Raw genomic sequence first — 27,898 nt, 5'->3', positions numbered from 1 at the left:
TAAAATTGGTTATCACTAGCAAAATGCTTTTAATTCTAAACCTTAATGTAGTGGCATAGTCCATGATATCTTTAAAAAAAAACAAAATACAAAGGTTATAAAAATGACTTGTGCTTTGGTAAAAATATTAAACTTTTATAAAGTTTTTAATAAGTTATATGCTTCATAATCTTAAATCAGTCACCACCAAAAGCTATCAGTCCAACAGACAAAAAAAGACAAGTAATTCCCTATATTGATATCACTGCCACAATTACAGAGCTTTGTAAATGCCAGCAGTTCACATAGCTGACTGCTGTTTTCCTGTATTCTGTCCTAATGTAGCCCTGAACACATATCAATCCACTGCAGAATATCAAGAGCACACCACACTATCAAAATCAGGTTTGGGCGTTTTCTTATTTGGCTTCTATAATATCACCTACATACGTTGCTTTTACACCTTCATATAGTAAGTTTGCATCATAAAACTCCATTGAATTTTGTTTTAATTGCGGGGAACACAAGATGGCATCGTATGCCATAAAAGGCTTTATTGACCTAAGTTTGCCTGCATTATCAGTGGCAGAGCAATGAGTGAGTTATGCAAATAACCCCAGCATTGTCAATAAAACCTTGATACCACATCACAGCATTATGTACTCTGTAAATGTGACATACTATAACTATTGTAGAAATATTGAAAGGATTTTTAAAACTATTATTGGGATTATTTAATTAATCCCTTTGTTGGTAAAACCTAGTTTTAGGCCTGTGCTTGAGATCAATTTTATTCAGAAAAGCACTTAAGCACATAATTTTAGTATGTGCTTAAGTGCTTTGCTGAATGGAGGCATTAGTTGCCATGAGTCCAGCTATACAGGACTCAGAGGAAAAGTGCAGGCTTAGAACATGAGCCTATGTTCCACCTTTTATCTCCTTTCATTTCACTTGACACTACTCCTGGGGGATGCCACAAGAAGGCAGAGACATGTCCCTCAACAACTCACCATGACTGACTTTGTGACATGGTTTTGCAGCAGCTGTTTATACACTCATGTCCACTTCTGCCAGCCCAATGCCAATCTCAGATGACTAGCAGCATATCAGGGCCAACAGCTATGTCCTTGCAGAGTGGCAGCAACTCTGAGATAGTCAGGCATGCTGACCGAAGCCCTAACAAACATCTACCTGTTTTCAGCCACAGATGCTGATCCTGGACTAGGCTTAATGGGCTGCTGACTGGAATGGCCAAGGGGCTGACATAGTTCAGAAATTTGGCTTAGCTCACTCTTCACAGGGTGAGTGCGGGGCAGCAGTGCAGATGATCAGACACATGGTAAGGGAGTGCACAATCAGAAGACTGGAAAGTGGACTGACTACAACACCTTGTTGCCCTCAATGATGCAGCAGTTAGATGGCTAAACAATCTAGATTGTGACACGTCCTAAAGAAGAGGAAAAGTTAAATTATAATTCCTACATTTAACAACTGTCTAAAGAAATATCCTAAATAGCCTTTCGCCATATTTAAAAAAAAAATCATGACTTTGAGTTCCAATATCTGAAATCTTACTAGGGATAGAAACAAAAGTTATATCCCCTTTGGAAAGCAGGGAATCTCTCCTCCCCCCCACCCCGGCCAACATTTTAAACTCTACTTTTGCAAAGTCATTAGATATTTTTATATCTGTCACTGGTCCAGGATTTAATACAGCTATCATGGGTCAGTTTAGTTTAGAAAAAAAATCAATTTTTTTTCTTTGAGGAGGAGGAAGGAAAGGAAGGAAGAGGAAACATTTAGCTGGCAGTTTATTTTTATTTTATTTTTTAAAAATAGACAATATTGGGGCTGAATGTAGCTGCTCAGGTATTCAGAAGGTTGGAAGTGGGTCCCTCTAGAGACTGATAAATTAAGAAAGTACAGTGAGGTATGTCAAAGGTGCAGGAGATAAATGCAATTTATCAGATGGCTCTGCAGTTTATTACATAGACATCTCCACATAGGTGATGTGTGCATATTAGAAACTTCATTAGTGATTCCATAGTTGCATTAAGATTTGCACTTAAAGCTAAAGGACTATTTCTTAATTTAATTAACGCTCCAAATTTGGCACAGTAACCATTGTTCTGAGTAAGAACAATTCTATTTCCTACATATCTTTTAAAATGATATATTAAGTTGATTTTTCTCTCTCTACTTCCATATAAGACATACATCCCTAACTCTGAGCACAGACATGAACTACTGGAAAAACCACCACATTTCCTCATTTCATCGCTAAATAATACATCTACAAACAACTTCCAAATGTAATAAACAATTATTAAAACTACTGCTATTTAAAAAACAGTCCAGTCCCTCCAGTAACAAACACAAACGGAGACATCAGCTACAAATCCACAGCATACCCATCTACTAAAAAGCACAGCACCAATTCATCATTCCAAATAGTTAGAAAACATCAATTTCTAATCATTTCAAATGTGGTCAGAGTTAAAGGTCACACATTTTGTGCAGAAGAGAAGACGAAATTGTTACGAGATAATATGGAGAAGGTGAATTGAGACTGTAGACTACATTGTTTAAATGAAAACTTCACAACATTTTCTGCCTTTTTTATGGTTGCATATATGAGCACTCTATCAATCTTAACAGGATTTTACTGAAGTTTTTTTGTTATGTTTGTATGTATGTATGTATGATACACACACATGCCTGTACACACACAATGCCATTTCAGAATTGCACAATATCTTTTTTTTTTAAAGAAAATATTTGTTTTCCTTTTTAAACTTAGTGTTAACAATGTAAGTGCTGGACATAAAATTGATTAACTCCCTACCAATATTAAGAGGAGCCCAAAGTCTCTGGGTACATCAAGCGTATGCAGTACTATAAAACCAATTCAGCATTGTTAGTAAAAGCAGGCAGCTGAACACCAGTATGGAGTTCAAATGCAGTGCTCCCTCCTCAATCAAAAAATAATATAGGATGCTCTCTTCCTGAAAGATGTTTTTAACGACTCCACACCTCTGACTGGAGAAGGGGAGCAGCTCCCTAGAGAGATAGCTTGTCTGCCACTCCAAGGTTCTGCTGGAAAAGGGGCACTGAGAACAGATCATCAGGTGCTTTTTCACTGCAGCAGGCAATACCACATACCTGACTGAGGGCTTAAGGCTGGTGGCTGGTCCAATGGAAGGAGCAGATTTTGACCTTGATTAGAAAGGACTGGTTGTTGGAGGCTTGCTTCCAACTTGAGAGGTGGGGAGGGAAGATACAATTTGTAACAGGTTATTTTGGAAATCAGATCTGAATTAGGTTGTACTGAATATGTGGGAAAGACGGATGCAACAGTAAGAGACTAGTGTTTGTATTCAGAAAAAAACCCCAAGTCTGAGCCTTTTGCTCCCCCTGGTCAGATATTTCTGAAGGAGAATCAGTTAAGATGTACATTTCCAGGTATTACTGCACTTCCAAGCCATATGGAACCTACCTTTCTAGAAAGATCCGTATCACTCCATGCTAACTAACCTTGATAAGTACATACCTCACTTGTAAAAACTGTGTGGGAGGGAGAGAAGCATTCAAATATTCCTTTCTTCTCCTTTATCCTCAGGTGTGCAGGCCATCCACCAGTTTCCACCATTCATTTTGGTCTTGTGCTGGTCTGTTCAGGCTTCCGAGTGCCACGCTGATGGATCTCACTCCTCTCTCTATTGTTCCATGTAATGTTTCTCCAGGTCACTCTCTTTCTTTCCATGGTAATTGCCATGGCAGTCATGGCAAGCCCAAAACCTTCCAGCCCAGGGTGCTGGCCAGGAGGAGCCAAGCCCTGCATGTGCCAAAGCCCTGCACAGAACTGGCACAGAGAAGCCTCTCCACCTCTCAGCTAAGCTCTGGAGTGGTGTGGGGGAAGCAATTTCCAGCCTGTTCACATCCCAGCCCTGCAGGCTTCACAGCACACACACACCCCCACCCCAGGCAGGGGCTTAGCACCCTCTTCAACCCCCATCCTCCACCTGGGTCCTGAGCCTAGGGAGTGTGGGGCTGCTCCATCCCCTAGGCACCCTCCCCTGCTGAGCCACCTCTCAGGCCAGGTTCGCTGAAGTGTCCCATGAGTGAGTTGTGTGTGTGCAGGAGGGAGCAGAAAATGAAACATCCCTAGTCGTAGCCATCCCAACTGTAAACAACCCCTCCAGTCAACCCCCCAGCCATTCCCCCTACCAGCCCCAAACAGCCTTCCAGCAAGCAACTCCCACAAGCAATACCCCAATCACCAGTGCACACACTCACCACCCAAACCCTCCTGTAGTTTCTTGCTATGACTGAATCACACAATCCTCTGCAACTACAAAGGACTGCAAGAGACTTGAGAGGATCACAGCATGAAAACACAGGTTTTGGTGTCCCAGATGGGACAAGGTTGAGAATCACCATCTTAGGTGCAGGATTGTTCCTTACACTGTCCACCAGCTGTCAGATGCATGTTCCTGTTTAACTTTAAGTGGCTCCAAGGATGGGGGTCTTACCTCCTATTCCCCAATCTCTAATCTCAACATGAGAAAGTTATTCCTGATGTTCACTTGAAATTTTCTTCTGTTCAAATTTCATCTCATTTCTTCCAGTTATACACCCCGAACACTTCTTCTTCCATGGTGTTTACACCTACGCTCATCAACTAACCATAGACCATTATCCTATCCCATCAGTCATCATCTAGGCAGCCTACATATTGTACATTTATTTCTTTTCATCTTTCCTCATAAGGCTCTATCAACAGTTAAAAATATTTTGCAAAACATGGGGGCTGCTGTTTTAGGATCGGTAATTGATTGTTACCTATTTCAGTTTCCTTCCGAACAATACAGACATTGTGTTTACTAAGTAACTAGTAGCAGCAGCTGTGAGACCAATATACTATCCACTATTTCTTTCCTATGCGGGCCCAGGGATCTCTGCTTCTCCTCCTCCTCCAACACCTTCCTCCTCTTCACCACTGCTTATCTGAGCCTTCTGCAGAAGTCTGGGCCCTGCCAGGCCTATAACCAGCGCTCCAATTGGAGCTGTGATCAGGATTGCCAAGAATGCCACTGTCAGAACATCCATTCCATACTTTTCCAGCTGTTCATCCTGCTGCCCTCTGGCTGTATCTAAGGCAAGGGAACCTATCGCCGCCTACAGAGAAAGAAAAACGTTGTTAAAGAAAACAGTGAAACGGAACAACCATTTGCATTTAACGATGTAAATGAAGTGTCTAATCCTACACTTGGAGTGATGTGTGGGTGCATGTGCGTACGTCCATTCCATTGTTAGCCTGCATACATTCTCATGGCCAGGGGATGTCTGCTTCTTACCTAAGATGCCTGTCATCTATTTACATTTCTAACACTCCCAACACCATAAGATTTAAGAACCATATACAAGGTTAAGGGTTACGTCATATTTGTCTAAGAATGACCTTCATTCTTTGTTCCACTTTAAGCTGCCTTTTCAAGTGGGTTTGCCCTTGGTGATAGTCTTCCATGAGAAACATTGGTGGGCTGCCATGTTCCTCCATTATGAGGGAAGGCCTAATTAAGCCTACATTTTCAAAAATGACTTGTAACTTTTGGGTGCTACCATTTTTGATGCCAAGTTCAATCCTTTTAAGGGGCCTGATTTGTACTTTAACTTGGGCACCCAAAATCACTAGTAATTTTTTAGATTTTCGGCCATGAATCTTGGAATAGGCCTTAAAAGGTACAAAACTCAGGTTTGTCTCATCTCCGGGGATTGCAGTTCCCAGAGGCCAGGGCCTTCCAAGGAGACAGCTTTGCTCTCAGCCCCTGGAAGCTTCACCTGGAGACTGTCAGCCATGGCATCTCCTGAGGATCACAGCTGTCCACTTCAATGGTGGATTGTCACAGACTAGGTTTTAAACAGGTGCAGCCCGTATGCAAAGCACCTAAAAAACACTTTAGCCCCAACTAATTAACCACATTATGCAAGACAGGCCTAATAGACTTGAACTGAAATTGAGGCTCCTGATATTTTTTTGGTCCAAACTGGTATTTGACACACATGATTATTAAACTTATATGCTTTTCAGCCTAGGGTCACTGATGTAAAACAGTTTGTTTTACCATCCACAGTAGGCTTTGTAGATGGTCAGACTTTCCTCATGACAACCAAACCTCTCTGGGAGGGGATGGAGGGAGAGGTGCATTCCCTTGTTTGATAGTTTGCTTCCTGGTTGCCTAGAAAGCTGCAGAGAAGTCCAAGTTCAGGGCCAGAAGCATATTTAGCCTAGCTTTTCGTCTGCTCAAATACTGTCACTATGTACTTTCACTTTTAAAGGACAGATGAAGGAAAGCAAGGGTTGGAAAAGCAGCACTCAGAGTAGGGTGACCAGATGAGAGGGAGAAAATATCGGGACACATGGGGGTGGGTCCGCCGGTGGAGCAAAAAAAAGAAAAGCTGAGTGCTGCTGGTGGAGCAGTGAGGCAAAAAAAAAAAAAGAAAAAAAAAGGCGAATGGTGCTGGTGGAATGAAATATCGGGACAAATTGCGTCCCGACCAAAGATCAGTCGGAATGCGGGACAAACACCTAAATATCGGGACCGTCCCGTCTGGTCACCCTAACGCAGAGGAATCTAGTCCTGACTGCTGAGGTACCATATGTCTCTGTTCAACTAGGAAACCAGCTATAGGGTGGCAGAACGAAAGACACAGAAAATGCCTAGAGGATGAAGGAGACAGAAAGGTTCCAAACAACCTATGGAACAACCATTTACCTTACTTTGCCATCTCTCGCCACCTCCTAGATTGTCAGAGGGGACCTCTAGTCGCTGTAATCGTTTCTTTTTTTAAATGTCCACCTATCTAGTCTGCCAATATCTTTTTTTTTTTTTTTTTTTTTTTTGCTCTTCTGTTTATTCATTTCTGCTTGCAAAGGACCAGCAGTGGTCACACAAGTGTCAAATATCAAGTTAAAATAACCCCTCTGCTCCTACATGAGATTCCCCAATGGATAATAGGGCTGCTCATGCATTTTACAAAAACATACAGCAGTGACCAAAAGTCCATGCACTTGAACTTTCAAGCAGCAAAAAGCCCTTGCTGTTATGTCTAAACTGTGAAATGTACTTTTATTTAATGTGTTATACTTATATAGGTGTCTGCTGTGGAGGATCACATAAGCACTTTCCAAACACAAAATGCAAATAATAAATAACCTCCTATTTAGCTACTCCTTTGATAGGCCTGAAAGCACTTAATGAGGATAGCCTCCGACTGAACTTGATCTTGCAGAACATCACAAGATGCAAGACTTCAGCAGGACCTGAGGACCCTCAATTGATTTCAATGGGAGTTATGGCATCTTGCAGGAAATATTTATCCTTCTTAGGTTTTGCCCACTATCCGTGTGATGCAGATAAGTATTTTACAGATGGGGAAAGTGAGGCCCAGAGAGGCTTACTGATTTGCCCAAGGTCACAGAGTAAGACCGTGGCAAAGTTTGACTGCCAGTAGTCCCCAGTTCTAACCACTTGCTCATGCTGCCTCTCCGAAATGAAGCTGAAGAACACAAGTGGAATTTCTGAGCCAAATAGTGTCCTCTGTCCTATTGACAAGAAAGCGGTGTTCTGTCTCTGACAGTATGTCGAGAGACTGAAACCTCTGTTGCCAGCCTGGGAAGGAAGGCACAAGCAGAGTTCTAACTTAGATTCCCTACAGGACACCAGAGAGGAAACTTAAGCTATGCCTACACTGCCCTGGAGCTTGGACCACAGGGGTGTGAACAGCAGCATGCACCCAAGAGTTGTGCTGCAACTCCCCTGCCCATTTCAACATGGAAATCCAGAATTCATTATTTCAAAGTCCCACACAGATCAGTTAATGGTCCTAACCCTTCTCTCACTTATACCTGGATAAATCATTAATAATTCTACTGAGGTCAGTACATTCAGACTGGTATAAAATTGGTATGAGAGGAGAATCAGCAACGGTGTCTTCTATGGTCCTGTCATTCCCTCTCTTGCCATACTGTACCTGGACAGTGGCTTTGGGGATCCATGCCAATGAGACAAATATTTTCTCCTTGAAGTTAAAGCCAGCAAAAGACACCATCAGGAATGTGGCAATGATTCGTACTATTAAGGCAATACCCAGTGTGGCAACACAAAGCCCTAGAGAAGACAGAAAAACAACTTCTTGAAACGGCAGGCATATCTGAGGAAAGCGAAATTTAAAATTGCCGATTAACAACATTTTTGTGTCAATTTTTTTTAGAATTAGAAAAGCAAGGTACAGACTACTGGAAATAACCCAATACCATGTGTTTGGAGGTATTTTATAATGCTAGTTTAGTGAACCAGTAATAATGTGGTATCTTGAGATGTGGAGGATATACTTCAGACAACAAGGACCAATGCAGTAGATAACGCAAGACATTATCTTGATAGTGCCATTGTCACTTAAAACCACTTGCGATGCTACTGTGAATTTGTGCAAATGATGTTTTCAGCATACTGGCCTCAGTCTAGCACTCCTCACTCAGGCAAAACCCCTATGGAAGTCAAGTGTTTTGCTGGGATAAGGAGCTTCCGGTTACCCCATAATGTAGTACTTTGCTTAGAATTAACTCTGCAGTATTGATTGGAAAACTCAGACTTTATTCAGGACTTGAGGAGATGTTCAATTCCTATCTACAACCCACCACCGGCAAACCCTACCTGCTATATAGGTAAGATACTCACAAGAGCATTTGCTGCAGTATGTCTAGGGCAGGTAAAACAAAGGAAACAAACTTGTATAGCTATGCCATAACCTTTAGGCCAACAGTCACTACAGTGATTCTTTTGGCAGGATAGCTACCAAAAACTCTAGTCAAAACTACAGTATTCGTCTTCTAAGTAGTCTCACCGACAGTTTCAGGCCTGAGAGACAAAACGGATATTTCTGCTCCAATTAAACCAAAGAGAAAGGGTTGAAAGATGTCCCATGCGACTGCAACAATTTCTTCCACAGCCACCTGTAAGGAAAGGGGTGCAATCTGTCAAGTTACAAAAATTGGACCTTGTGGCCTCAACATTTGATTTCATCGCAAAATAAAAGGAGACTGACAGAGATTGTTCTGTGTCCATTTCTGTCTGCATTATAGTGCAAAATTCATATTTTAAAAAAGATAAAAAAAAGTGATGCAATGGGGTTGCCCATTATGATTTTAAGGCAAAATTATTTTGGTGAAGCAATATTGCACTATGCCTGTACAAGTCATAATTCATAGCAATTACCTTCCTTTTACTAAACAGAGGGAGTGAAAGTGTGTTTGTACTGCTCAGCCCTATGCCATGTGCTTTCTTACACAAAGAAGGATTTTGAAGCTAAAAGAACAGGGAAAAGACTCTGTATTGGAAAGGAATTTGATGTTTCACTCACGACAGTACATATTGTACCATTAGCAGGATATTGTGCATCTGCAGGAAGAAATACCAAGTCCCCGTTTCCTAGTATGTTTACATTTCCAGAGACTTATTTCTTCAACACAGCCAGAGAAGATCTTGTGTCTCAGCGAGCTTTTCTCTGTGTATATATGTCTCGTATAACTGCATCTAAACTTACATGCACATATATACAATCACTTTCAACCTACATATCCCTGAGATGCTGAAGATAAAAACTGCCAGATGGGATCACTATTAAGGCAGATCAGTGTTTACACCTAATGTCTCTGGAATGCCTGAATGGACACACTGGCAGAGTTATAGTTGAAGGATTCTACAGGTGTTCTCCATTACTATCCCATGCATATTGACTAGTGGCAAAAGCAACTACATTTGTTAGGCATGAATCTGCAGAAACACTTTATTAACTAAAACTCTTTTTAAATGAACAAAATAAAGGGAAACACTAAGAAATAAATTCACCACACACTAATAAGTTGATTCTAGCTTCTCTCACATGAGGATGGGAATTGCCTTATTGCCTTTATAGCTTATACTTCTGCCCTTAAGAGATTCTGGTCAATACCCTCCAGACATCCAAGATCACAATCTGACCCTGTGTATTGAAAGTGACTTCAGCTGGCTATGAGGCATGGGTATCTAAACATTCACCTTTTCACTTGACCACCCCACGCCTGCAATGAAGGCCAAGACCAGTGTGCAGAGTCCTCCTGATCCTGGGAAACCAAAGTACAGGCTGCCAAAAACAGCAAACATGGACAGGCCCAACACAAAGTATGCTCTCTTCCATACAAGAGATGCCTAGAACCAGGGAAAGGAATAAACAAAAGTACATTTTTATTTTAAAAAAATTGGAAAAAAAGCTTACTTAGATTCATTAAAACATCAATAAGAAACTACACCAAGATGGAGGAACCAGAGCTTCCAGGAATGACGTCAGCAATGAGGACGTTTTGTTTGTTTATTTTCTTTTTTACTTCTATTCCTATGGAACTTTAATTTCAGATGTTCAATATTTCCTTTGTTCTATCCATCAGAAATCATTTTGTGTGCAAAGGGCTTTTGTACCATAGGAATTCTAAAGATGAAGTTCTACACAAACAATCTTACTTAATGGCAACCATTAAGTTAGGACCATTTAATTATCTGGTTGTTTCTGTAATGTGTTCTTCATGTTGATAATCAAGAGACAAAGGATGAAATCCTGGCCCTAGTCGAGTCATTGAGCATTTTGCCATTGACTTCAATGGGGCAAGGATATTACCCAATATCTTTTGGGATATTTTATAATCTCATATTCCTCTAATCCAGGTCGAGCATCCACCAAAATGCCACCGATGACACCACTTGCTGTCGACAAGCGACGTCATCCAGATGCTCGACCACCGCCTCGGTCCTTCGTCTGGCACCTGCCAGATGAAAAGGTTGGAAACCACTGCTCTAGTCCAAAGGCATTATGAAAACTGTAAACAAATTTCTGTCCACTTAATCTTAGAGCCAGCTACAGAGGCCTTATGTGATTTAAGATAACGTAATCTTAATTTTTATTGAAGGCAACAAATACAGAATACTCTTGACGTTAAAATATTATTAAGAGCATAACAAACCAGTTAAACCCATGAAACTCAGCACTATCATTGTCACTTTTCTCTTAGTTCAGCAGGCAACTCACATAAAAAGGAATGTTCTCATGCACATATGGGAAGCCCATCAATCTAATTGATGTTCACATTATTGGCTGAAATTGGGGCCAGATTCTGTTCCCGCTGAGCATGAAAACTCCCAGTGACTTCAGAGGGAGTAGGATTGGGGGCTAAGGGTCTAAACTCCCAGCACATTGGAGAATTATGAAATCGCACATCTTTACCATAACAGCAAACGAGTAATCCATTTTAACAAATAATAAAACTTCACAGGATTCACAATCGTTAGTGCTAGACACATACTGTTCTCTATAAAGTCATATCCACACCCATTCTGAGTTAGGAAATGGATTGTTTAGTTCTCCTGCTAACTATCTGTATTCTTAGCAAGATACCTTCGGTGGTATATTTTCAGAAAAGTTCTTGGGCTTTTTTTACCTGATCATTACTTGGAAAATATTGAATAAAAACTCCTAGAAGCCCACCAGCTACTATGCCAACTGCAACCTCCAGGACCCCTCGGAGGATATTGTAAAGTGTGGAACCTGTTTGTGAACAGTAAGAGAAAAGGGCTTAGACATAAGTATTAACACACAACCCCTCCTATATCACCCACTAGTCACCATCCCTTCTGCAAGAAAAAATACAGAAAGACACAACCCAAAAGTTGGACAAGAAATAAGGGGATTAGTGTAGCCCCCAGATTCATGATAATGTAGTTTTATACTACATGGTGAGAGCTTCTGCTCTTCTGCATGAGGCAAGGAAAGGAACAAGAATTCAAGGGCCCAGCTGCTATGCATGGGGATGAAAGTATGCTGAACCACATGCTCTCTTGGCAAGATTGCAGATATTCATCTGCATAAAGTATGATTGAGACTTCAGTCTCTTCTGTGGGGGTAGTTCAACCTGAAGGAAGGGGCAGAGCTGAGGAGCAGGAGATGTACATGGGAGGCCTCTCTCAGGCCCGCAGGTGGAAATCAGTGTGGAAATTAACAGTGCTCGCGACAGCATTGATTTTCCCTTCTGCTTTCTAAGAAAGAGATTAATGTGCAGTCTGAATGGACAGAATCATTGGCAGCATGGCTTCTGAGTGAGCGGTGCTGTCAGGGGAAGGCACAGAGGAGGAGCAGCACTGACATGCAAAGTCCTCACAATCTGACATGATGTCCCCATAAATCCTTGGATACTGTATTATTTCTATGTGACATATTCCGCCTCCTATGTGTGGCTGCAAACCCTTCCCCATGATGGGATGGTATCTGGAGCTCTGAGTTCATACTAGGAAGATTTAGAGACTTCTTCACCTTGTGGGGGTTTTTTAGGCGGGGAAGAATTTCGCTTACACGGTATGGGAGTCACATGCACGTCCTAAGAAAGTTTAGTTACCTTGTGAAATACAAAATTACTAAAATATTTAATTTGCAAACACTTTCACCAGATCAGCCATTTGTTGATCTTTAGCTACAAATATTGATGATACAGTATTTCTTTTTAGGCCATGTCTACACTATAAAATTAAGTCAACTTAACTTATGTCAGCATATAGCTGCCACAGTAATTACATCACGTGTGCGCTTCTACACTTTGCTCCTTCTGTCGGTGGTGCACGCCCTCACCAGGAGTGCCTGTATCAATTGTACTTTCAGTTGCATTGTGAGATGGTTCCTGAAAGCCAGTAAGTTGACCTAAGTAATACAGTGTCTACACGGCCACTATATTGACCTATCTACCTCAACTCTATGCCACTCATGAAGGTGGAGTTACTAAGTTGGCGTCTGTGACACTTACATCAGCGGGAGCACAATCTAAGTGTAAGCACTTCCATAGTTAGGTGGATGTAAGCTACTTACATCGACATAACTCTGTAGTATAGACCAGATCTCAATGTTGGCCTACATTTTCCCTCCACTGCTATCCCTCCTCACATGAACAAGTCACTATTCTTGTTGCCACTTCAACAGGCTGCCACTTACAGATGCATTCAAAAATTAGTTCAGCATACAAAGCACCTACATTGGATTAATCAGAAGCACTTAGTGCTAACTTAACTCTGCGCCCACTGAAGTGAGAGTTTGACCACTGACTTCGATTGGAGCAGAATTAGGCTAATGCTGGGTGCTTGGAAAATCCCACCTCTAATTCATAGCCCTAAAACATGACTTCAAGTTTGTGCTCTAACTTTGCCTTATTTTCTAGTGAATATAAACCTTAAGAGTCAACCTGGTTTATGATAGTGGCCTGGTTAACAGGATTTCTCATGGGATGAGCAACAGGGAGCGAGGGAAATGTACACAATCCTTATAGGGATGAAATGGCCATACAGGCGATCCTTACCCTATCATCAACATTCAGTAGCTGCTAATGATGGCAGGTAGTAGAAAATTTAACATAGTGTGCAGCATATAAGTGACAGAATTCTCAGTGACAGCAATAAGAGCTATCCATTTCCAACACACCACTCAGAAACTCTTCCCTTGAGACAGTCAGAGAGAGGCTTTTCAGGGCACAAAGTTTGCAATATCATCTGGGAAGTTTTCTATTGTTTTAATCAACTGAGACATTTCCCCACTAATATTTGTTTTAGTGAAAATCAGTTATTTGATTTTTTTAAAAAACACAGATTTGACTTTTTTCGTAAATATCAATTTGTTTAATATCCGGGAAGAAGACAATGATCCACCCAGATAACTCTCTAACTTTACATGGGCAGCAAGAGTGAGGGAAAATGTCATACCTACTTGTTCAGAATAATAAATAAATAAAAATTATGGAGACAGAGTCTTAATAACTTCCTGAAGGTCACATAGTGAGTCAGTGGAGGAGCTTGGAACAGAACTCAGGTCTCCCAGGTCCTAGAACATACTAATATGCTTTACTGCATATCTGATTAGCATTAGCCACTTGCTCTGCACATGAGTAATTTCACACATAATTATTATCTGAGTCTCCAATATATAAACCAAGCCCCCATAGATTTACCACTAATTGACCACAACAGACTACAGGTTCCTTATCATATTTTCGGATTTTCCCTAGATGTTGCCATTTGTGGATTAGGTAGTGTACCTGAAGAGAAGGCCATGCCCAAGCATGTGTTGAAGCCGGTGATGGCCAGAATGTCATCAATGCTGCCAGCAGCCATTAGCAAGGTCGGGACACCCTTTTCAACACCATACCCGCCTGCTTGCAAGATCAGCATAGAGGGAACCACAACGGCAGGAGAGACAGCACCTAGAACAAAACTAAACACACAGAATTTCATTCTTCCCTTCTTAAAATAAAATATTCAACTGGAAAATCCACCATGGCCCTTTTAACTACACATCTGTGTAAACCTACAGCCCACTTTTGTCACGTGCCCAGATGGTTGACATTAAAATAAGGGGCTTGATGGAACAAGATGAATATACTCCCCGTCCCCCCCAAAGAGTAGAGGAAGTATCAGATTCTATCTTTTGATTTTAATGGAATGGCTACACGATAGGTGGCTCTTTAAGGGAAACGCTGAACTCCAGTATTTCCACATCCTAACAGGACACCTGCAACAACATTCCTTTCTGCTCCTAAAAGCCCTTTGCATTTCAGACAAAGCCCCCAGGATTCAATCACCCCATTGTTCTTTTGTTTATGCTAACTCTTCACTCTCAAGGACCCACATCACAACCAGCATGCCTGCCAGTCTTGTGCAGTGAGGCTAGATTCCCTTCCTTGCCTATGAACATCTCCCCCTCAAACCAGCCACAGGGCATGGCCTAGCTTTCATGGCATTTCACCACTGCCAGACACACAGGCAACTAGTACTGAACCATGTCTTCTGCCTGGCAGTGCACAAATGAGGCACTGGGCTAGCTGTGGCATTCTTTAGTTCAAGGGAAGATCCCTAGCAGGGAGATAGGCAGCACTAAATAGAATTAAGCCATTTTGAATTTTTACAGAGGAGAAAACAGAGTCAATTACCCTAATATAAATCCCCATTCCCATGGCAAATGCATCAGAAAGTGGGCAAGAATAGCAGCTGCGCATGTCTCAGTGAGGCAGGGCCCAAAAGAAAGCCTTAAACAGACAGCCTTTAACTTCTTCAGAGCCTGCAATAGAAACATATTTACACGTTAACAACATAACCCTCCAATTTCATAAAGAGAAACGCAGCTAAAGATCTGCTCTGGTTTATTACTGACGTCCCAGTGACATGGCATCATGCAGTACAGTCTACTGTAAAAACTAGGACTTAGTGCATTTAGTGGGTTGAGCCCATCTTTGATCTAGTCCTAGTCCGGTTTCCTTTGGTCTGAAAATGACCACATCACAAAGGGAAAAGAACTCAAATACTGAACTTGACTGCCCAACTGTGTGTAATGATGTGCCCGAACAATGTTTAAAAACCCTCTTGAATGTCTTGGTAAAGAATAAGATGCTACATTGGAAAACAGACATTTTAGAGAGTAATAATAGAAATGTTGCAACCTGAGATTTTCTGGGACTTACTATAAGTGAGTATCTTCAAGAAAAATCTCATGTCATGTCATGATGGACACTTCCTATCCAGCCTTTACCTTGACTAGGAAAAGTATCTGAGTTTAGGTAGGCTTAGCTAACATGTGCTAGTTACGCCTGACATACCCTCTACTTCCATTCAAGTGTAGGAACAGGGCAACATCTTATAGCTTGATTTTAGCTGGTCAAGTTGTAAACTAGGCAGGAGCCACCCTTCTTTTCCCCCCTCTTTTATTAGCATTGGAGATATCAAGTTTCGTAGTGGCTGGGGAAGAGATCATAGAAATATCATGGGAGCTTTTATTTATCAGGACTGATGTCAGCTGTCTTCTCACCTAGGGCAGTTGGACTCTTGTCTACATTAATATCCTCACATAAAACAATAAAAAATATTACTTGTAGGGTTTCCTTTCACCAGAGTGTCTTATCATAAAGGAGATTCTCTTCTCTTCAGTGTCCTGGATCCCTGCATTGCATTGTTTATTTTACCTTTTTCTCCCTTTGAATGATCTCTTAGCAGTACAATAGACTTTATAGGAAAACTTACTAAACAAATCAAGCAATTTACACAACTTGGCAAATCAAGATAAAGTGCATTTAACTGAGATGTCCAGCTCACAAAACAGAAATAACTTTATTTATTTAGTGGACAAAAAAAAAAAAATCACAAAATGGAATGGTCACCAATCCTATGTATCCAGCTGATAGTATTTAGATATTCTTAACCTTCGCTAATATAAGATCAATATTTGATGGTATTTTAAACAACTTCCAATAGAAACAAGGCTATAAAATGCAAAAACTTATGAGATTTAATAATTCGATATAGTATTGATTTCAAGCAAACAGCTGATCAAATATTTTGATACTGTTAGTGGCTTGTTTGTTTGTATGTTTTTACACCAGAAACATTAGATACTGTACCTTTGGATCAAGGCCAAGCCCAGCTCGGACCAAGATAACGGAAAGGGCAATATTTCTCAGCGCTGCAGACCAGTTTGGATTTATCTGGACTATGTCACTGATGAATGGGGTATTTCGGATGAGAAAACCTGCAAGCAACATCCCTAAAAAGAAAGCAAGCAAGTATTCTTGACTGAGTTGTTGTTATTGTATTTCAGTAGCGTCTAGAGTGAGATCAGAATCTTTTGTGGAAAACTTCAGTGAGAAAATTAGGATCTGCTATGCTGGGACAGGAACTCTTAAGAGTTAGTGATGTACTTGACAGATGTTACTCTATAACCTGAGAGATTAAAATTGAAAAATCAGAGGACAGAAAGCAAAGAAGAAACTGAGTAGGAGAGTAAGAGGCAAAGGTTATTGGAAATGATGTGGTTTAACCGACCCATTCCAAACAGGTGGTGGATATAGTGCTATTGATGAAATGTTGGCTGATAAGTCCTACATTAAATGTAAATTTGTCATCGACAGTAAACTGAGTGAAATTTTAGTCAGCACATAAATTTAAGAAGTTCTGTCTGAGGTGGTCATAGCTATGTAATTTGATGGCTCTTGCAAAAATGTTTTTTCTCTAATTTTTCTACTTTCCAAGGGAATCAGCAGATCCACTGATTAGCAGTAAGCCTCATCTAGGCCTTTTTTACATTACTGTTATTACCTGCATTACTGTAGTGCCTCGAAGCCGCAACCAACAATGAGCCCCAGTGTACCAGGTGCTGTACAAACATATAGGCCCTATTTTCACTAAAGATTTTTGTTGTGCTGTAATTCATTTGATTGTTAAGTAACTCAATTTGGTCAACATCACTAAAAATGAAAATGTAGACACTCCACAACCAGCTGGTCATGGTCCATTCCACAGGGCAGCCCAGGATTAGAAGCCACATCTCCTGATTCTCAGTCCAGTGCCCTATCCAGTGGATCATACTGTCGCCCTGTCAGTACGAGTTTTATAACCGTACCTTATGTCCTGCAATCATGTGCTGAGAAATAGGATTAATAAAAGCAAAGAGATCTAAAGTCATGCAGAAGATGAAATTAAGAAATGAGATACACAAAACAATCAATCAGATGGTCAGCAGGAAGAAACCAATGAGGCCTGATTTAAAACCCTGTTTTTCTTAAACAAGCAAACCCACTGAGTACACATGGTACTGGTGACAGACATCAGAATTAAGACCTGCCATCCAAGTGTAGCCCATTCTAGACCACACAGCCTACCATGAACGCAGGCAGCTTTATGTCTTTTAAATGAGGCATTTTTTTTTTAAACAGACGAAAGGAAGCTTCTGCTGCTCATTGGGGGTGGTTTAATTATGTTGATGAGAGAGCTCTCTCCCCTTGGCATAGAGCGGCTACACAAGAGATCTTAGTGTTGCAGATGCATCAAAACCTCCCCCCACTTCACCTCTCCAATGTTCTTGTAACGTCTCTAGTGGAGGCATAGCCTTTGACAAGTACTCAACAGCCAGCAGCTTCCATTGTTCTCAACCTAAATGGGAGGTGAGCTCATCTGAAAATCTGGCCCATTATTTATCCATGTGCCTAAAGGGAAGTGATTGGGTGTCGATTGAGATCCTTTGAAAATCTCACCTAAAATATATAATATGTGCAAAAATTAAATCACATATTTTTAAAATTCTTATTAATGCAACATTCACATAGGAGGAACTTCAGTTGTTTGCTCCCATCTTCTGTTTGAGCCGCAAGGAAAATTCCACCTTTTGCAAATGCTTGTTTTGCAGTCTCCAGTTAGATGGTTTTGCTACAAGAAGTGCTTTGTGAAAAAGGTATTTTTAAACACAGGCCTCATATGCCCTATCTTAGGGCCTGAGCCTGCAAACCTTTAATTTTGTTGCAGAGTTAAATATTTATCTTATGAAATATAAATCCATAATAAGATTTTTTTTTTTGTCAATTCTGTGCTCATGTTGCTCACAGACTGCCCGCTGTGTGCTGACAGGCCTTGGCTATGGCTTTTATTTGACCTGGAACACAGTCTACCTGATAGTTACTATTTGTTCTTCTTCCCACGCCCTCTAGGAGAAACAAAGGCAGCATCATGTGCTTCACTGTGACAATTACAGGAGTCTATGGGTTGGAACACTGACTACAGTTTCTCTGTTTCTTTCGCCATGTTAGGGTCATAGGACCTGCATAACTATGGGGTTCATAGCCCCTTCTTAAGACTATCTCTGTTGCTATACTCCCCTTTAATCTATGCGGGGCTGGCATAAAGACTCTCTTCACACCACAGAGAGGCTCTGCAATATGCCCCCATGTAGGTGATCTGCTGGCAATTGCACCACCCAGCCTCACTGTAAGAGTTAAGTAGTAGGAAGCATCTGCACTGGACTGAATTCCTTCTAAAAGGGATACATCAAAGGCAAGGATGTCCATGATTAAATATAGGTCCTTGTATTTTTATTACGATTTTTCATGTGAAAACAAAGAACATTTAATATTCCCTTCTCCCTCCTTGATTCCTAGATTTTTTTCAGATTTTCCTCAAATACCAAGAACCTTAGGCATGAAGATTGTCAAAAGTATCTCATCAGGCATGTGCTACCCTGCTAATGCTTCTGTTCTTCAGCATTACCTACCTGACAAGTACTTTTGTGCCCAAGTCATAACTTTTGAGCAAAGGAGTAGTTTACAAAAAGTAAGAAGAATCGATATGGTCAGAAACAGTAGCTCAAACTTGCTTTAAAAATAAAAAGGTTTTGACTTTGCAAGTTCACTGTCTAAAGGCTGCTATACCTAAGGCTATGTGCTGCTTCATACAGCATTGCACTTCAGTAATCCATGTGCAAATTCCAAATCATGGTCAGATCCAATGGGTTTACTTATTATTTTCATAATCTCAGTGGACCAGATTCTGACCAGCTTCTTCATGGTGCTCTGCAAGCACTCCCATTTTCTTCACGTAAGGATCGCAAGAGAGCTGATCAGAAAAACATGGACGGCACCATTTTCCAGTGGAAAATGCAGTTCTATCAAAACTGAAACACTTCATGAAATTGTGTTGATTTCACCGACATTTAGAAGGAAAAAAAAAAAATTCAGACAAAACATCCCATTTCACAACATCTCATTTTTACATTTGGAATGAAATATTTCATTTTTTTGTTTTGAAACCACATTTTGTTTTGAAGTTTTTATTATTCTGTATTACATAAAGGATTTTTTTTTGGAATTTTGAAATGTTTGGGTTTCATTATAATTCGAAACTAAGACACATTTTGAAATCCTTTGTGACAAGGGATTGTTGAGTCATAGGTGGGAAAATCTGAGTCCAGGTCAGCAACCATGGTGACAAGCTTGAGTGAAGACAGACAAAGGGGGAAGAAACAGACTGCTTGGGGGAAGGTGGGAGACAGAGATTCTTAAAATGCTAGAAACTTCCTTTTGAGATACACACGAGACAGCTCAAGAGTAACACTCCTTGCATTATGAATTCATTATTATGCTGTAATCAGGTGGCCTGGGGTGTGGATCTCACTTACAGTGTCAGAAATCCTACATTCAAATTCCAGGGTAGCCACAGTGGCAGGAATTAACGTTATAAAAGGGATATTAAACCTTGTGCATTATAGGGCTTAAAGCCAATCTTTATTTGCGATCAAGATGAGACCTGTGTGTGGGCAGACTACCCCACACTTTCCAGTTGTGGGGTTCTTGCATCTTCCTCTGAAGTATTTGGTATTAGCTACTGTCAGAAGCAGGACACTGGAGTAAATGAACATTGGGTCTGATCCTGTATTTCAATTCCTATGTTCCTAAGCAAAACTATGCAAGAATAAAAAGAGAATGAATATATCACACAATACTTACCGAGGAGAGGAGGTAAAGGAGGCAGTGTTGGTATTCTAATGAGCCCAAAAATTTTACCTCCAATGACAGCAAAAAAAAAGAGAAACAGAATTCCAAATATGTTCCCACCCGGAAGACACTCACTGCCTGTGATGGACCAGACCACAGCCCAGACAAGTATTACTGTTGCAACTAGAAGAAGACAGGAAAAATATATTTAATCATCTCTAAGAAATGGCTTAGTTCACTTCAGATTTACATTTGTAAATGATTTTTTGGGGAGGAAAAGTATTATCTGCTTAATTTTAGAAATAAAACATTTACTTTTAATGTCAGTTTAGTTACAACGATCTTTGATGTTCTTTGAGCTGGAGCTCTGATTCTGTTGATGCTAAAATATGACAGTAAGTCACAATAGTGTATGCACTGTACTTAGGCCCTTGGTTTTCAGTTTTTATTTTATTATTTTTTCCTGGGACTTTATCAGTGTTTATTACCACACCAACAAAAAACAGGTGAAAATCAGTGCAAAAATTATTAATAATTTTTCTGGGTAAATACTGAAGTTTGTTTTGGTGGGTGGAAAGACAGGGGAAAAAAGTATTCAGGAGATTAATGCTTTGAATTCCGTCCATCACTGTGGTTTGCTGAAGAACTAAAACAGAACTCAAAACACGTCACCTCTGAGTTTAAAAAAAAACAATATACATCTCTACCTCGATATAACGCTGTCCTCGGGAGCCAAAAAATCTTACCGCGTTATAGGTGAAACCACATTATATAGAACTTGCTTTGATCCACCGGAGTGTGCAGCCTCGCCCCCTGGAGTACTGATTTACAGCGTTATATTGGGTTGTGTTATATTGAGGTAGAGGTGTATCTCTAATCCCCAAATAAAACTTTTCATTTGAATAAACAGTTTACTGTTGTAGCCTTAGACCTATTAGCCTATAGATATTTACATTTAATAATTGAGACACTCCATTTGCAGCACATACTTCATCCTTTTCTTTTTGTTTTTTTTAAAACTTTCGAATACTTCCTTGTGTTCTGAAACATATCCTGATACAGATTTTTCATCTTCTTCCCATTTTAGTATGTCAAATCTTTAGATTGTGATCTGCTAGGCTGACCAGTTAGCAAGTGTGAAAAATCGGGACAGGGAGATGGCGGGGGAGAGGGAGAATAGGAGCCTATATAAGAAAAAGCCCCAATATTGGGACTGTCCCTATAAAATCGGGGCATCTGGTCACCCTGTGATCTGCTAACAGCTTGAAATGTGTACGTAGTGGGCATGAGATTCAACAGTAAGTTCAGATGTGCACGCACTGAGGAGACTGCATGCATTCCAGTTTGTTTATGGTGTGTATCTTCTAGACTAATACATAACCTTACTTCAACAGGCAACTTTGTATACACACACAGACTAATTTATTATCATAATACATATACCTCATGCAGTGCATTGTATTTTCTAATAAAATAAGTTATTTTATATATATTTGAATGATACAAAAGTAGGGTAAAAACTGGAAACAACTGAATAATACTTTTTGTAAAACTTGGGAATTTTTTGGTAAAAATCAGTTTAAACTGAAAACGAAGGGGCTTAACTGTACTGCAAGGTGCTGAGTGAGCAAATGTCCCCAGTAGAGCGAAGCACTTAAGCATGTGCTTAAATGTAAGCAGGTGAGTAATCCTATTAACACACATCTTGGCTGTATTGTGAAGTCTTCAGCTGTTTGAGGAATGCACCAGTAATCTACTGCACACTCTGGCCTGGCTTATTGCTGTTAGTTTTCAAAGTTTCATTTTGAAAAAAATAAAAGAAAATTGCAGCTGGGTAGATTTATACACTGTATTCTTCCACTATGAAAACAATCCCTAGCAAAGGGGCATGCACAGCGGGTCTCCGCACAACCTAGTGCAGAGCAGAGAGTTTCCCCTGATACATGCAGGGAAAATGCAGATATTTCATAACCTGAAGGTATCTTGTTCTTCCAGGCTCGCAGCTATGGTCCTGCAATCAGCCAAGGAGAGCAAGCAGGGATGGACACAAATAGAAGACGGAAGATTAAAAAAAACCCAGAATGATCCATCCTTGCCCTCTTGCACCATCTCCCCATATGCATAGAAGGGAGTTACTGCATTTTAGAGTTGGAGTTTTTTCTTCTTGTGACAAGGCCTAGGCAGCCAGGAGAGGGAGGCAGCGGGGTAAGAAATGTACTAGCCTGTGAATCCAGATGGGCAGAGCATAGGATAGAAGGTTCTCACATCCATATGAGTGCCTTCACTTGGGAAGCTCTGCAATCCTTGGCCAGCCCAGAGTTTTTATCTTGGACTTCCATAACAGGCCAACCTTCCTACTTAATGGGTCAATCTGCTTTGGGGCCAGGCTCCAAAGCTTGCAAAATCTTAGGTATGTAGCGCTGGACTAAGACCTAAGTAACAGAAGAAGGTTCTTCTGCAGACCAGTGTATTCATGACCTAATTTCAACACAAGGCATTTTATTTTGCCAGAAAAGTAATGATTTATAATCTTCTTTACAGTTCATTTGTGGGTGAGAACATTCAAACAGGTGGAAGAGCTCACACTTCTGATCAAAACAATTTCTAATATGAAGATAAGCCAGCTGATGAGACAGAAGGAGCTGGAGATGGGGGTTGGAGTGGGGCAGAAAAGGCACTAAAAATGCAAGTCCTTGTTCTACATCAAAACTCCCCCATCAGTGCACCTAAAGATTTGCCTGGCAGATCAAAAGTAAGAGTCGCTTCATAGTTCTTTACTGTTTACAGAAAAGCTGTCAGCTATCACATCTAGAAAACGAAATGTTGGTGTGTATACTTGTACGTCAAAGAACTGAACATTTTGCATCGCCTGTCCCATACATACCATTTGTCACTGTTCGGGCAAGGAGGCCTTGAGGAGGACAAGCAAATATTTGCCTCAGTTTCCCTGGAGGCTTTGACTCTGTCAGTGGTTTCTGAAGTTGCCTTGCACAATTGTGCAACAGAGCAGTTTCTTCTGTTTGTGCATTTCCATCTGTACCTTTGCAGTCCAAGACAGTTACCTCCTGAGTTAAAAACAATAAGCTTTCTCTGAAGCAGCATTGTGTATATTTGCAATAAGCTACCTGAGAGCTATGTTTACCATAACACTGCTAACTGTAGGTCAGGGCTCCTTGATATATTTTTGCATAGTGTGGAGCCCAGTTTAAGAGAGATTTGCTTGTGGACCAGCTGCCTTGTCTTATTCACATAACATCTCTGTGCAACTACAGCAATTTACTACATGGAAAAATATCATTGGGATTGTATGTCATATTTTCAAGCTGTTTTTTAATACAATTTAGCAGCTGAAAACAAGTAAGAGACAGCAGCTGCTGCCCAGTGAACTGCCTGTGGTTCAGTTTGAGAATAACTGCAGTAATCTCAACTCCACCTGAAAAATTTTTGTGCGGGTGATGGGTCTTTGTAATATTTAAACTAATTCACCTGACACTTTAAACTGAAGTCAGGACCAATTTCAGGCAGCTAAACCCACAAAACAAACACTTTATAGAATATACAGTAAAATGTAAGAAAGGCCCAAATTGAGGGAGTACAACTAATTTCCTTCAATATTTTAATGAAGCTGGAGAAAGGAGAGCTGCCCGTGGTAACCCTGTACTAGGAGAGGCCTGAATACAGATATAAATGCAATTACCTGAGTTTTCTGATTCATGGGAATAGTGCCATTTCCCACCTCTATAGACAGCTCTGGATCTTCATTATCCTCCACAATATCTTCCTTCACCATGGTGACAAACCTACAATAAAAAAATAAACGAAGGTTTTGAAGAATAAGCAGAAGCAAATCAGACACGTATATTTGCCTGTTTTAAGACTTTTTTAAAGTCATATTTCTTTCTTTCCTCATACAAAAGAGAAAGCCTCATAGACACCAACTGTACATTACATATTAGAAAGTATGTAATGAAGCTTTTGTATGCATGCGCATCTAGTTTATATCTATTTCTTCTGTTAAAAAACCCTACGTTAGAAGAACATTGTTGAAGTTGCAAAATCAAGAACTCAGAAGTGGGAAAAGTCAGAACTATGTTTGTCTGTGCAACCTTAAATCATCCCCCTTGTGGTATGATTCCGATAAGTAATTTTTTCCCCCTCACAAGAGCAACAGGAGGAAGAGAATAAGATTTTCCTGTGTCCTATCTGGACTTCTAGTTCTGCGTGAATCATGAGCATATGATGCAGGAGGCTCAATGTGTCCTGCAAACATGTGCAGTGCAACTGGAGCTTTCAGAAAGTTAAAAAAATCAAGCAAACAATTTTTAATAATGCACAGATACAAATGGTGCTTTTCCATAGCCTAAAACTTGGCCAAATTTAGGTTGTGTTTCAAGGGGGTAGTGAAAGGAACTTCTGCCAACTGCTAAGTTCCTACCCCAAACCACGTCAGAGCTATTTAACAAAAATGTCCTTAAGAATGACAGAAACCCATTTGAATTAAGATCTCAAATATCTATTGATCTCTCTAGGTTTTTATATTGTCCTCATCAAATGTGGCATCTGAGCATCTTGGTATAGTAGTTACCTAATTACCAACAAACCAGCCTGCAGAATTCCTTAATTTTCGGCAGCACTCATTTTATTAAGCATGTGACCTCATGCACTTCTCGGAACAGCCACCAGTCAACAGGCTGGCACAGTTGGCTTTTGTGGCGGGTGGAACATTCCATTAGAATGTTCTCTCCTTCAAAACAAACAAGCAAAAGAGGACACTGACTCTGACAGGCGCAAAGAGAATTCTCCCAGTTCTTTCAACAAACGGACGGTTCACAATAATCTTCTCCGCTCTCTAAGTCTCTGCTGGTATCTTGATACCCTCCCACCCACTCCTTGGGTTGAGGCGGGGGAAGGTGTCTGCATCACTGATGGAATGCAGTGGATATCATCACCCCATTCCAACCATCAGTGTCCCACATCTCCTTACAGCCAGTCTGTCAGGGCTGCTCCTTAATCACTTGGGAAGAATTCCAGTTCAGCTAAGCAGCACATTCCCTCCCTTCTCAGAGGCTGAAGACACTTGCCTCTGGGGTCGTTTGATCCCTTGCAATCCCAGAGAAGGAGAAGACAAACTCAGGTCAGCATAAATGTGTGCTGGTTTGCACTGTGTTTTAGGGTAAAGGTGGGAGCGTGATGGAGCATGACTCTTCCATTGCACCCCATGTGAAGCCCAAGTCCTGCCAGAGGACCTTTTCCAATGAAGTGGGAGACCTATCACGGAGCTCTGATCCCCTCTTTTACACTCCACTTCCTGGTGAGGTTCTGTGGGCTGAAGTCTCTTTCTACTTAGCCCTTAAACACGGATGTACTAATTAAAAGCCCAATCCTGATCCCATTGAAGTTAGTGAGAGATATGTCAGGACATTCACTGGAAGCAAAATCAGGCTCTAATGCACATTTACCCTATTTTCAGTTATCTAAACCAATGGGCATTCCACCCACATCTGAAGATAAGGTTTGAATCAAACTGTTTGCTAACATTGCTCTCCAGCCCACTGAAACTGTACACACTCTCTGTTAATGGCCACTTTTTGTGCACTTCAGCCCTTTGGGCGTGAATGGCAGCTTCCGGAAATCTATCAAATCATTTTGGTTGAACTTCTGTCTTAGTAGAAGTGCCACCCAACTCAAAACTTTGGCTGGGTTGGAATGCAGACCTTTGAGCCAAGAATTGGCCTTCCTCATGCTACAATTCTATACATGAGTTTGTAACTTCCAGAATTATTCATCAAATCTCATTTATAATGCTGACAAACCTGGGAAGACTGACTTGGTGAACAAAGACAGATTGTTCCATTGCTTTATTAGAAAACTGGGTGTTTTTGTTGAACTAGTCAAATAGGAAACTTACTTTAAAGGCAGCAAAGATATATTTGAAAATATATGCAGTTTTTATATGTCTTAAAATAAAAACATTTTTGCTGCACCTCTGTTTTCTGCTTTTTCCATATTAACCCCATCAAGAAATCTTTTTTTTAGTTTAGGAAGCCAGCTTCCTCCAGCATCAACATTTGTGCCACTTTCTTTGGTCTCTGTTTGTAGAGCTGAGTTGTTGTGGACTCTGCATAATTGATGGTTCTGTTTTTATTCTTAAGATATATCGGGTGAAATATTAGCCCCACTGAAGTCAATGACAAAACTTCCATTGATTTAAATAGTGCTAGGATTTAATCCACTATCTTTAAAGTTAAATTACATACTATTAAGTAATAGCATTTTTGGAAATAGGTAAACTTTACTAATTTCTCCCCTCTCCTCCTCTTTGATAATTTGCACCATCTTTCTTCAGTGATGGAATTGACTAACATTGCGGTTTTCCCCAAAGGGTGCTTAAAGGCTCTGAATTCAAAGAGAAAAGACAACATTGGTACTATGATTAAGGCTTCAACCCAGCAAGGTGGGTTGTATGCATGGGCTCCTGACTCCACGGCAACCCTGTGCACTTTGCAGGAGCAGGACTTAAGTTACTATTGGACAACAGGTAGGTGCCCTAACTAACATTAACAGATGACCCCAGGTCAGTTTCCAACAGACAGGAGTCCATCTGACAAGGACTCTGTTACAACATGCCATGCCGACAGTGGTCTCCGGGCAGAAGCCAAGGATTGATGGGACAGGGAGATTGAATTATTACTTAGAAGTGATCCCTCCAAAGTGGAACTGAGGCACAATGGATAGAAGTCCTCAGGCTCCCTGGCTTTCAATCCAGTAACATTAAGCCATTCCCTAGTATGGAGGCACAATTTCAAAACCAAACTAGGCTTCTTCAATTCAGCCCCAGGCAAGCTGAATGAACGAGCCATTGTCAGAAATCACCGAAGCAGGACCCATGCACACACTGTGTCCTGAATCTTTGACAGTAACACCCTTCTGAGCCAGTCCCCCTCTGGAATATACATTTCCCCTGGTGAGAATCGTACAATCCCAGCATTTCACTCGGGAAGGGGGAAGAGATGGAGGGATGGTTGCCGCAGGCAGCCGGGGCGTGTTTTCCCAGCTCCGCTGCCCTGGTGACTGCCCACCTCCCTCCCCTGGCCGCTGTCAACACAGGAAAGGACCAGACAAGTAACAGCCATGAACCTGCCTCGTTTAGTACCAGAATAAAATCCCAACCAGCCCCGGAGAAGGCAGCCGGGCAAAGCACCATCCCAGCAGCCCTGCACGTGGGTTGACCCGGGTACCCTCCGTTCATCCGCAGAGCACCCAGCTGCAAACACCTACCTGGGCCCCGCAGCAGGTCCTGCCGCGCCGCGCACCGATCCCGGGGCAGCCCACGCGAGCGGAACTGGCTGCGCAGCGAGGGGCCGGGCGCACGATGCTCCCCACCGGCCGCGGATCCGCCTCCTCCTATCAGCTGCGGAGGACCAGCCAGCAGGACACGTGGGGGTGGAGAGGGAGAGGGAGACCCAGAGCTGCAGCCTTCGGTGCCTGGAGCCCCCTCCCGCTGCAGAGAGGCAGCACTGGTCGGATAACGGGCCCTGCCCAGCCGCG

General features: G+C 41.3%; 1 protein-coding gene across 1 annotated transcript; it reads right to left on the bottom strand.

Moving 5' to 3' along the window:
- Nucleotides 1-5: 5 nt before the first annotated feature.
- On the bottom strand, nt 6-27,842 carry SLC9B2 (solute carrier family 9 member B2). The gene is made up of 12 exons (XM_050944515.1): nt 27,629-27,842; nt 24,048-24,150; nt 23,235-23,415; nt 20,363-20,533; nt 16,493-16,635; nt 15,032-15,159; nt 14,141-14,316; nt 11,510-11,616; nt 10,080-10,229; nt 8,887-8,995; nt 8,014-8,150; nt 6-5,157 (listed from the first exon to the last, which is right to left on the bottom strand). Exons 2-12 carry the CDS (start codon nt 24,138-24,140, stop codon nt 4,918-4,920), a joined length of 1,635 nt encoding a protein of 544 aa, XP_050800472.1. The 5' UTR covers nt 24,141-24,150; nt 27,629-27,842; the 3' UTR covers nt 6-4,917.
- Between the last annotated feature and the right edge of the window lie 56 nt (nt 27,843-27,898).

This window comes from Gopherus flavomarginatus, chromosome 3 (genome assembly GCF_025201925.1).
Source record: "Gopherus flavomarginatus isolate rGopFla2 chromosome 3, rGopFla2.mat.asm, whole genome shotgun sequence".
NCBI classification, from domain to species: Eukaryota; Metazoa; Chordata; order Testudines; family Testudinidae; genus Gopherus; species Gopherus flavomarginatus.
This window is presented reverse-complemented; position numbering and strand designations above follow the sequence as displayed.